The 12,677-nt window shown below is 43.4% G+C and overlaps 1 protein-coding gene across 2 annotated transcripts in view; it reads right to left on the bottom strand.

The window, feature by feature from the left end:
• Positions 1–8,381: 8,381 nt before the first annotated feature.
• GPBP1L1 (GC-rich promoter binding protein 1 like 1) overlaps positions 8,382–12,677 on the bottom strand; it is a 52,746-nt gene continuing 48,450 nt past the window's right edge. For both annotated transcript variants that reach the window (XM_038760341.1, XM_038760342.1), the window contains exons 10-12: positions 11,234–11,358; positions 10,142–10,244; positions 8,382–9,409 (exon numbers count right to left, since the gene is read on the bottom strand). In XM_038760341.1, coding sequence (XP_038616269.1) covers positions 9,263–9,409; positions 10,142–10,244; positions 11,234–11,358 — 375 coding nt within the window. In that variant the 3' untranslated portion in view covers positions 8,382–9,262. The remainder of the gene's footprint in view (positions 9,410–10,141; positions 10,245–11,233; positions 11,359–12,677) is intronic.

The following is a 12,677-nucleotide window of genomic DNA, read 5'->3' on the forward strand; positions in this document are numbered from 1 at the left end:
GCTCCTCCACCACTAATCTCCTCACTGTACCTCGCTCTCGCCTGTCCCGCCATCGACCCCCGGCCCACGTCATCCCCCGGGCCTGGAATGCCCTCCCTCTGCCCATCCGCCAAGCTAGCTCTCTTCCTCCCTTCAAGGCCCTGCTGAGAGCTCACCTCCTCCAGGAGGCCTTCCAAGATTGAGCCCCTTCTTTCCTCTCCCCCTCGTCCCCCTCTCCATCCCCCCGCCTTACCGCCTTCCCCTCCCCACAGCACCTGTATATATGTATATATGGTTGTACATATTTATTACTCTGTTTATTTATTTATTTATTTATTTTACTTGTACATTTCTATCCTACTTATTTTATTTTGTTGGTATGTTTGGTTCTGTTCTCTGTCTCCCCCTTTTAGACTGTGAGCCCACTGTTGGGTAGGGACTGTCTCTATGTGATGCCAATTTGTACTTTCCAAGCGCTTAGTACAGTGCTCTGCACATAGTAAGCGCTCAATAAATACGATTGATTGATTGATTGATCGAGGCTACTGATGCCTGTCTACTTGTTTTGTTGTTGTCTCCGCCCCCCCTTCTAGACTGTGAGCCCGTTGTTGGGTAGGGATGGTCTCTATTATTGAATTGTACTGCCCGAGCGCTTAGTCCAGTGCTCTGCACACGGTTAAGCGCTCAGTAAGTGGGAAGGAAGGAAGAAGGAAAGAAAGAAAGAAAGAAAGAAAGAAAGAAAGAAAGAAAAACAAAGCACTTTCTTTCTTTACTAACTAACTAACCTAACTAACTAACTGACTGACTAACTGACTGACTGACTAACTAACTAACTAACCAACCAACCAACTAACCAACTAACTAGCCGCCAGTAGCTGAATCTGGTCCCCTCAGACGACGCCCCTCAGGAGGCCCGACCGGAAGCCAACACTTCCTCGTGAATGGGCGGGGCCTGGGGGCCTAGGCCCCGCCCCCTCGCCTGCGATTGGCTGTTTTACAGCCTACGTCATCGGAGACTGTGACGGACAGCTCAGCCGACCTATGGGGGAGGGCCCGACCCCTCTCCTCACGCCCCGCTGCTCCCTCACTCCCTCCATCGTATTTATTGAGCGCTTACTGCGTGCAGAGCACTGTACTAAGCGCTTGGAAAGTACAATTCGGCAACAGAGACGGTCCCTACCCAACAACGGGCTCGCAGTCTAGAAGGGGGAGACAACAAAACCAGTAGACAGCTGTCAATAATAATAATGATGGCTCCCCCTCCATCCCCCCTGCCTTACCTCCTTCCCCTCCCCACAGCACCTGTTTATATATGTTTGTATGTATTACTCTTTGTTTTATATGGACATATTTATTCTATTTATTTTATTTTGTTAATATGGCTTTGTTCTCTGTCTCCCCCTTCTAGACTTCCCCACAGCACCTGTATATATGTATATATGTTTGTACATATTTATTACTCTATTTATTTTATTTGTACATATCTATTCTATTTATTTTATTTTGTTAGTATGTTTGGTTTTGTTCTCTGTCTTCCCCCTTTTAGACTGTGAGCCCACTGTTGGGTAGGGACTGTCTCTATACGTTGCCAATTTGTACTTCCCAAGCGCTTAGTACAGTGCTCTGCACATAGTAAGCGCTCAATAAATACGATTGATGATGATGATGATGACTGTGAGCCCACTGTTGGGTAGGGACCGTCTCTACATGTTGCCAACTTGCACTTCCCAAGCGCTTAGTCCAGTGCTCTGCACACAGTAAGCGCTCAATAAATACGATGGAATGAATGAGTGAATTTGTTAAGCGCTTACTCTGTGCAAAGCACTGTTCTAAGCGCTGGGGGGATACCAGGTGATCAGGTTGTCCCACAGGGTGCCCACAGTCTTAATCCCCATTTTACAGATGAGGGAACTGAGGCCCAGAGAAGTGAAGTGACTTGCCCAAAGTCACACAGCTGACAGTTGGCAGAGCTGGGATTTGAACCCGTGACCTCTGACTCCAAAGCCCGGGCTCTTTCCACTGAGCCACGCTGCTTCTCGTGCAATAAATAGAGTTATAGATTTAGTCAGTCGTGTTTATTGAGCGCTTACTGGGTTTAGAGCTCTGGACTAAGCGCTTGGAAAGTACAATTCAGCAATAAAGACAGACAGTCCCTGCCCACAGTGTGAAGTCTAGAAGGGGGAGACAGCAAAACAAGACCATAGTAAAGCGCTCAATAAATAGCATTGATTGATGCCACTTACAGCTGGGGAAACAGGGCCCTCCCCAAGTAATAGTTTAATAATAATAATTGTGGTATTTGTTCAGCGCTTAACTATGTGCCAGGCACTGTACTAAGCGCTGGGGTTGATAGAAGCAAATTGGGTTGGACACAGTCCCTGTCCCACGTGGGGCTCCCAGTCTTAATCCCCATATTACAGATGAGGTAACTGAGGCCCAGAGAAGTGAAGTGACTTGCCCAAGGTCACACAGCAGACAAGTGGCCACGTTAGGATTAGAACCCATGACCTTCTGACAGCCAGGCCCTGGCTCTCTCTCCACTACGCTGTGCTGCTTCTCATCATGCTGTTATTCATCAACTGGTGAGCACTGATGTTTATTTATTGGTATTTATTTGTAGTGTTAGTTTAATAATAATAATGATGGTGTTTGTTAAGCACTTACTATGTGCGAAGCACTGTTCTAAGCGCTGGGGGAGATACAAGGTGATCAGGTTGTCCCACGTGGGGCTCACAGTCTTAATCCTCATTTTCCAGATGAGGGAACTGAGGCCCAGAGAAGAGAAGTGACTTGTCCAAAGTCACCCAGCTGATAAGTAGCGGAGCCGGAATTAGAACCCACGACCTCTGACTCCCAAGCCCGGGCTCTTCTCACTGAGCCCTATGTTTACTCATCAACTGTGAGCCCGTTGTTGGGTAGGGACCGTCTCTATATATTGTCAACTTGTACTTCCCAAGCGCTTAGTACAGTTCTCTGCACACAGTAAGCGCTCAGTAAATACGATTGAATGAATGAACTGGTGAGCACTGATTTTTATTTATTGGTATTTATTTGTAGTGTCAGTTTATTCATCAGCTGTGGAGCACTGATGTTTGTTTATTGGTATTTATTTGTAGCATCAGTGTATTTATCAGCTGGTGAGCAGTGCTTGGCGCATAATAAAATAATAATAATGATGGCATTTATTAAGCACTTACTATATGCAAAACACTCTTCTGAGCACTGGAAAGGTAATCAGGTTGTCCCACGTGGGGCTCACAGTCTTCATCCCCATTTTACAGATGAGGGAACTGAGGCACAGAGAAGTGACTTGCTCAAAGTCACATAGCTGACAAGTGGCAGAGTCGGGATTAGAACCTATGACTTCTGGCTCCCAAGCCCATGCTCTTTTCCACATAGTAAGCGCTTAACAAATACCATTATTATTATTATTATTATTATTATTATTGTTTACTGGCATTTGCAGTATCAGCGCTTAGAACAGTGCTTTGCACATAGTAAGCACTTAATAAATGCCATTATTATTATTATCAGTTTTTTCATAAACGGGTGAGCAGTGATTTTAATTTATTGGTATTTATTTGTAGCATCATTTTATTCCTCAAGGGATGAGGACTGATTTTTATTGGTATTTATTTGTAGTATCAGCTTGTTCATCAACGGGGGAGCAGTGCTTGTCATATAGTAAGCGCTTAACAAATACCATCATTATTATTTATTTGTAGTATCAGTTCATCATTTGGCGAGCACTGATTTGTATTTATTTGTATTTGTAGTATGTTCAACTGTTGAGCACTGATTTTGATTTATTGGTATTTACTTGAACTATCAGTTTATTCATCATTTAGCGAGCACTGATTTGTATTTATTGATATTTGTAGTATGTTTGCTCATCAACTGTTGAGCACTGATTTTGATTTATTGGTATTTACTTGAAGTATCTGTTTACTCATCATTTAGCGAGCACTGATTTGTATTTATTGGAATTTGTAGTATGTTTGTTCATCAACTGTTGAGCACTGATTTTGATTTATTGGTATTTACTTGAAGTATCTGTTTACTCATCATTTAGCGAGCACTGATTTGTATTTATTGGAATTTGTAGTATGTTCATCAACTGTTGAGCACTGATTTTGATTTATTGGTATTTACTTGAAGTATCAGTTCATTCATCAACTGCCGAGCACTGATTTTTATTTATTGGTATTTATTTGTAGTATCAGTTTGTTCATCAACTGGCAAGCACTGATGTTTATTTATTTCTATTTTAAATATGTATATTCATCAACTGGTGAGCACTGATTTTTATTTATTGGTATTTGTAGTATCAGTTTATTCATCAACTGGTGAGCACTGGTTTTTATTTATTGGTATTTATTTGAAGTATCAGTATATTCATCAACTGGCGAGCACTGATGTTTATTGGTATTTATTTGAAGTAAGTTTATTCATCAACTGGCGAGCACTGATTTTTATGTATTGGTATCTGTAGTATCAGTTTGTTCATCAACTGGCAAGCACTGATGTTTATTTCTATTTGAAGTATGTTTATTCATCAACTGGTGAGCACTGATTTTTATTTATTGGTATTTGTAGTATCAGTTTATTCATCAACTGGTGAGCACTGGTTTTTATTTATTGGGATTTATTTGAAATATCAGTTTATTCATCAACTGGCGAGCACTGATTATTGGTATTTATTTGAAGTATGTTTATTCATCAACTGGTGAGCATTGATTTTTATTTATTGGTATTTGTAGTATCAGTTTATTCATCAACTGGTGAGCAGTGCTTGGCATATGGTAAGCACTTAGCAAATACCATTATTATTATTTATTGGTATTTATAGTATGTTTATTCATCAATTGGCAAGCACTGATTTGTATTTAATGGTATTTGTAGTATAAGTTTATTCAACTGGCGAGCACAGATTTTTATTTATTAGTATTTGTAGTCTGTTCATCAACCGGAAAGCACTGATTTTTATCTGTTGGTATTTATTTGTAGTATCAGTTTATTCATCAAGTGGCAAGCACTGATTTTTATTTATTGGTATTTGTAGTATCAGTTTATTCATCAGCGGGTAAGCAGTGCTTGGCATATAGTAAGCACTTAACAAATGCCATCATTGTTATTATTTATTGGCATTTATTTGTAGTATCTGTTCATCAACTGGTGAGCACTGATGTTTATTGGTATCTATTTGAAGTATCAGTTTATTCATCATTTGGCGAGCACTGATTTGTATTGGTATTTGTAATCAGTTTATTCAACTGGCGAGCACCGATTTTTATTTATTGGTATTTATTTTTAGTATCAGTTTATGCATCAACTGGAGAGCACTGATTTTTATTTATTGGTATTTGTAGAATCAGTTGATTCATCAACAGGTGAGCAGTGCTTGGCATATAGTAAGCACTTAAATACCATCATTATTATTATTTATTGGCATTTATTTGTAGTATCAGTTTATTCATCAACTGGTGATCACTGATTTTTATTTATTGGTATTTATTTGTAGTACCAGTTTATTCAACTGGCAAGCACTGATTTTTATTGGTATTTATTTGTAGTATTTGTTTATTCATCACCTGGCGAGCACTGATTTGTATTGGTATTTTTGTAGTATTTATCAACGGGTGAGCACTGATTTTTATTTATTGGTATTTATTTGTAGTACCAGTTTATTCGTCAACCGGCAAGCACCGATTTTTATTGGTATTTATTTGTAGTAGTTTATTCATCAACTGGCGAGCACTGATTTGTATTGGTATTTTTGTAGTATTTATCAACGGGTGAGCACTGATTTTTATTTATTGGTATTTATTTGTAGTAGTTTATTCATCAACTGGCGAGCACTGATTTGTATTGGTATTTTTGTAGTATTTATCAACGGGTGAGCACTGATTTTTCTTTATTGGTATTTGTAGTACCAGTTTATTCGTCAACTGGTGAGCACTGATGTTTATTTATTGGTATCTATTTGAAGTATCAGTTTATTCATCATTTGGGGAGCACTGACTTGTATTGGTATTTATAGTCAGTTTATTCAACTGGCGAGCACCGATTTTTATTTATTGGTATTTATTTGTAGTATCAGTTTATGCATCAACTGGAGGGCACTGATTTTTATTTATTGGTATTTGTAGAATCAGTTTATTCATCAACAGGTGAGCAGTGCTTGGCATATAGTAAGCACTTAAATACCATCATTATTATTATTTATTGGCATTTATTTGTAGTATCAGTTTATTCATCAACTGGCGAGCACTGATTTTTATTTATTGGTATTTATTTGTAGTAGTTAATTCATCAACTGGCGAGCACTGACTTTTATTGGTATTTATTTGTAGTAGTTTATTCATCAACTGGCGAGCACTGATTTGTATTGGTATTTTTGTAGTATTTACCAACGGGTGAGCACTGATTTTTATTTATTGGTATTTATTTGTAGTGTCCGTTTATTCATCAGCTGGCAAGCACTGATTTTTATTGGTATTTATTTGTAGTAGTTGTTTATTCATCAACTGGCGAGCACTGATTGTATTGGTATTTATTTGTAGTAGTTTATTCATCAACTGGCGAGCACTGATTTGTATTGGTATTTTTGTAGTATTTATCAACGGGTGAGCACTGATTTTTATTTATTGGTATTTATTTGTAGTGTCAGTTTATTCATCAGCTGGCAAGCACTGATTTTTATTGGTATTTATTTGTAGTAGTTTATTCATCAACTGGCAAGCACTGATTGTATTGGTATTTATTTGTAGTAGTTTATTCATCAACTGGCAAGCACTGATTTGTATTGGTATTTTTGAAGTATTTATCAACGGGTGAGCACTGATTTTTCTTTACTGGTATTTGTAGTACCAGTTTATTCGTCAACTGGTGAGCACTGATTTTTATTTATTGGTATTGGTATTTATTGAGCTCTTACTATGGGCAAAGCACTGCTCTAAGCGCTTGGGAGAGTGCGCTAAGACTGTTAGCAGGCATGCTCCCTGCCCACAAGGACTTGACCGTCTAGGGGGGTAGACAGGCAATTTAAATCATCAGTGGTATACGAACCCTTACTGTGTGTAGAGCACTGTACTAAGCGCTTGGGAGAGTACAATGCAAGAGTTGGTGGGCACGTTCCCTACCCACAATGAGTTTACTCCTTGATTTTAGAACTAGTGATGGGGGCATGGATAGCACAGTGTTTGGCCCATAGTAAGCACTCAGTACACAACCCACCCCCCTACTACCAGGAGCAAGGAGTGAGGGGAATCCTGCCTTACAATCAATCAATCGTATTTATTGAGCGCTTACTGTGTGCAGAGCACTGTACTAAGCGCTTGGGCAGTCCAAGTTGGCAACATATAGAGACGGTCCCTACCCAACAGCGGGCTCACAGTCTAAAAGGCTTACAAGGGCAAAGCCAGAGGCCATACATGAGCAGCAACCAGCCCAACCCACTTGAGAGAGGTCTAAAAACCCGTCAGAAGCCCCGGGCCACTGTAATCAATCAATCAATCGTATTTATTGAGCGCTTACTATGTGCAGAGCACTGTACTAAGCTCTTGGGAAGTACAAATTGGCAACACATAGAGACAGTCCCTACCCAACAGTGGGCTCACAGTCTAAAAGGGGGAGTTTCCAACACTGTAGTTTCCAAGGAGGAAAAATCTAGGAATTTTTGTGTCTATTGATCATTACAGTGTAATTTCCCAAGCGCTTAGTACAGTGCTGTGCACACAGTGAGCGCTCGGAGTCAGATCCAAATGGACATGGCCCAAGTTCGGGAGGATAAGGCTTTTAGACTGTGAGCCCACTGTTGGGTAGGGACTGTCTCTATATGTTGCCAATTTGTACTTCCCAAGCGCTTAGTACAGTGCTCTGCACATAGTAAGCGCTCAATAAATACGATTGATGATGATAAGGAAGTAGAAAAGCTGTACGATGATTTCTACCTGAAACCCTTTTTCTCAGGGCCAGGCCTAAACTACCAATTTATATCCAAGAGCAAGGAGAAACCAGGCTGTGCCATAAACTAGGGACTTGGTCACTGAGCCAAAATAACATTTTCATGAATTTAAAATGATTTACAAGACTGTGTCTTTTAGACTGTGAGCCCACTGTTGGGTAGGCGCTGTCTCTATATGTTGCCAATTTGTACTTCCCAAGCGCTTAGTACAGTGCTCTGCACATAGTAAGCGCTCAATAAATACGATTGATGATGATGATTTACAAGGAGAGGCTCCCCTACTACACTGCTTTGGCCCCAAAGCATAGGCAGAAGGCAGTTCTCTACCCTTTGCGAAACTGCGCTTTAAAAACGCTTGCAGCTCCTTTAGATTAAAAGAATTAAAATTCCCTTCGGGGACGATTCACTCTCCTCACCTGAAGAAAGACGATTCGAATTGGCAAACTGATGCAAAATATTTATTCCAAGTTAGTTATTTTTGATGCAGTAGTTTTCCCCCTCATACAGACTCATGTGATAACCACTTTTTAAAATCTGTAAATAATGTTATCAAAATAATCTTAATCTTTGAAATCTCACAAAAATTTTATATTTTACAATCCACCCTGAATATCAAGGCTGCGAGAACACAAACAATTCCTATATCCAAATATTTTACAGCTGTACCCAAAAAAAGGAAAAAAAAAAAAAAAAAGAGAAACCACGACGCCTGGTTAAAGTGGTGAAGCTACCCGAGCCGCCAAAAAATAAAATAAAAAAATTCCATGTTATTAGCATTAATTTAACACAATTATAACTTCAATAGTCATCTTGTCATTGACAATGATTGTTTAGCACGTCGCTGAGCTTCTGGGTTCACTGCCCGGGACGTTTTATTTTAGAAGCTTGCCGCTCCCTCCATCTCCTCTGCCAGCTTGGACATGGGCGTTGCCCTATACATATATATATATACATGTATATATATATGTATACACACACACAAACGCACACACAGATGTATATATACACATATATAGCTTTTTGTCACAGACCTCCTAGCTGCACAGATTTCTCTCTATTAAGCATAGACCAGGGAATAACAACAACAACAAAAAAGGCAAAAACAAACCAAATTCTCTCTTCTTTGGGATACGATCACTTCCCTTGTGCACGAAGGATTCAACAACGAAAGGAGGAAAAAGGGGGAAAAAAAAAACCCAGAAAAACAAACGACCACAAACAACTCGGTGTCGTTCAGACAATCCCCTGACGCGCGCTGACGGCTGATTTGACTTTCATTGGGCTGGGTTTTGCCGTGTGGAGTCTGGACGCCTGTCCTCAGGCCTCGTCGTCTGAAGTTTCGCTGCTACTGGTCTCTGTGTCCGAGTCCTCCAAGCCTGGTTTGAAAGTGCTTCTCCAAGGGGAGAACAGGCCGGCGCAGCGGGGCTGCAGGAATCCGTTCCTCCCGAAGCCATTCCGTCTTAGCTGGGACGGAGGGAGGGACAGAGAGAGCAAGGCAAGCGAGTTAACGGTGGGGCCGAGGAATGGAAGAAATGAGTTGCTGCACGCGGGACCTCAGCCCCTGCCCCGGGTTTGACGGAAGGAATCACTTCTAAATCACTTCATATGTTGCCAATTTGTACTTCCCAAGCGCTTAGTACAGTGCTCTGCCCGTAGTAAGCGCTCAATAAATACGACTGATGATGATGAAATGGAAATGCTGGTGAGAGGAGCTGGCTCCTGCCTGGTGGGGGTCTCTTTCCCTTCCAGAGGGCCTGGTGATGGGCCGACGCTAGCCCGGTCTACGTGTCCACCGGTGACTACTGCCACAGGCTGAGAAGCAGCATGGCCTAGTGGATACAGCGTACGTTTAGGGGTCAGGAGGACCTGGGTTTTAATCCCGCCCCGTCCGCTTGTCTGCTGTGCGACCTGGGCAAGTCACTTCACCTCTCTGGGCCTCACTTCCCTCATCTGTAAAATGGAGACGAAGACCGAGAGCCCCACATGGGACACGGTCCTTGTCCAATCTGATGAACTTGTTGTTACCTCAGCGCTTAAAGCAGTGCCTGGCACATAGTAAGTGCTTAACAGATACCATTTATAAAAAAATAAGTGTGGCAGCCAGGCTGGGACCCTGTCGATAGCCAGCACGGTTGTTGAGCTCCGATCAATCCTGGGACGTTGGTCCTGACTTCCCCCCTCGAGCTGTTGACCTACCTGCTCTGACTTCATCTGGAACTCTTTGAGCTCATCTTCGGTCAAGGGAAGGCAGTTCTCATCATTTTCTGGGTACTCCTGCCACCCCATTGCTTTCAACAGCCTGAGTTGGGCAGAGGGAGAGAAAGGGCATCAGGGGAAGGTGCTGTTCTTAATCAGACTTTCCTAAAGCAGCCGCCGCCGCCTGATAGTCTGTGGCCACATATGACACCCCCTCCCCCCCGCCACATCAAATATTATCAATGAAATATACGGAAACTTGAACTTTTCCGTAAATCCTTTTCCTAGGTGTCTTTTCCTTAAAGCCAATTACCACTATTAGCCTAGCCTGAACAAGGTGGGGTGCAAAAACGTTAGGAGGAACACAAAAGTGCTAACTGAAAAGCAAGAGAGCAGCAGTTAAGGCCTAATGGAAGAAGCACAGGCCTGGGAAGTCGGGGGACCTGGGTTCTAAACGCAGCTCCCCACTTCTCTGCTGTGAGACCTGAGCAAGTCGCTTACCTTCTCTACACCACAGTCGTTTCATCTGTAAAACTAAAAAACCCGTTCTCCCTCCCTCTTAAACCGCGAGCCCCGTGAGAGACAGGGGTTGTCTGCTTATATTTTACCTACCCTAGCGCTTTAGGACAGTGCTTGGCTGAACAAATACTAAAATTATTATTACAAATGCTTGGAGAACCACAGCTCTGGGCCCTTTAAGGGCAAACCTTCTGTGCTGGACGGCTCTCATTACTGACCACGGAAGGCACCGGAACAGGCGGGCCGGACCAGGGGTCAGGAGTCACCTGCATAAACCTGCTATCCCTGGGGCTGGCTTACAGAGCAGCAGTTCCTTGTGCAGGAGGACCGGGTCCTTCCTTAGAGGTCCAGGACCAAGAGCCTGGCTCGGGGAAGCCACCGGGAAGTTGGTGGTGAGGGGGGAGAAACAAAAAAAACCCAATGGGGTCAGGGGAGGAGGAGGAGGTGTCAAAGTCAGAGGAACTTGCTGCTAAATTGATTCCCATCCCCAGCTGGCCCAAGCGGTCCTCTTGGCACACTCAGAACTGAGTATATGTCAGGAGGACAGTGTGGGCCTGGCCCCCCTTCACTCACCTGTGTTCTGCTTCCAGTGAATGAGAAAGGCCTTCTCCTTCCTCCATCAGAGGGAGGGAGAGGCCGTTTTGATGGCAGCTCTCTTCCCCGTTTTCCTTTGGTTCTGGCGTGCTGACCCCCTCCATCTGCAGGCGGGAAGGAAGAGCCCAGTGAAAGCCTGCCCTTGGCGTCGCTGGGCCGCCTCAGGCCCCAGCCTGGACACTTGGTTCAACTGAGTACAGGGGAATCTGCGAAAAGGGGCTGTGTCTACCCCCTTTTCCCCCCCCAACCCCTCCACCTCCTGGTTCTCTTTTTCCTTAGCAAAGCTTCTCTCAGTCTCTTCTCCAAGCGGTTTCCTGGCCCTGCACTCTCCCATAGTCCCCCCTGGGAACCCGCTTCCCCGCTTCTCACTCCTCCCTCAGGCCTCCACTGCCAAGCGAGAGTGCTCCAGGCCACCCCCCAGCTCCCCTTCTCTCCGCTGATATTTTGGCTCGCCCATATGCAACCCCACTCACAGCTTCCCTCCTGCCTGAAGCTCCTTCCCTCTTCAAATCCACCAAACCAAAGCTCGACCCTGCCGTACAGCCTGCCTAAAATCCCATCACGTTGGGAAGTCTTTCCCAATTAGGCACCACCTTTCCAAGGTGTGCCATCTAACACAGGCCCTTAGCAATTTCTTATCCACTTAACTACTTACGTATCTTCTCCACATCTAACTGTAAATGGCTTTGCCTCTCTAACTTCCTCCTTTAGATCAAAAAGCTCCTTGAAGTCGGAGTGTGTCTTATTCAACCAAATCCCTCCGAGCACTTAGTTCAGTGCTCTGCACACAACAGGTGCTCAATAAATGCTACCAAGGGGCCTGACTGAAGAACCTCTCTCGTGCCTTTACTCCGACTCGTGAACACGTACCCCTCCGCATCCAGATATACAGGCCCACACATTTATGTACCTACATGGCTTCATGGAAAGAGCACAGGACTGGGAGTCAAAGGACCTGGGTTCTGACCCAGGCTCTGCCACTTGACGGCTGTGTGACCCTGGGCAAATCACTGAACTGCTCTATGCCTCCAGGATCCCCATCTGTAAAATGGGGATTCAGTGCCTGTTCTCCCTCTCCTCTAGATTGCGAGTGCCATGTGGGACAGAAACTGTGTCCAACCTAACTTGTGTCTACCACAGTGCTTGGCACTCAGTAAGCACCCTAATACCATTATTACACGTATGAGTCAGAGGGAAAAAAGGTGAGAGCAGGAATGAAATGAGAAGAGAACATGGCAACTGGGCCCGTGGGTTTTTAGACGACTGAGACAAATTCTGGCTGTTAATGATGATGAGGCCAGTGGTAAATGAGCGAGTGGACAGGGGGAGGTGGCAGAAAAAGGTTAGGTTCTTTTGGAGGCTATCGCTAGATAAAAAACACGACTCTCAGAGAACGGGCTGAGTCAATCTCCTGGGGTCCCCT

The sequence above is a fragment of the Tachyglossus aculeatus genome, chromosome 18 (genome assembly GCF_015852505.1).
Source record: "Tachyglossus aculeatus isolate mTacAcu1 chromosome 18, mTacAcu1.pri, whole genome shotgun sequence".
NCBI classification, from domain to species: Eukaryota; Metazoa; Chordata; class Mammalia; order Monotremata; family Tachyglossidae; genus Tachyglossus; species Tachyglossus aculeatus.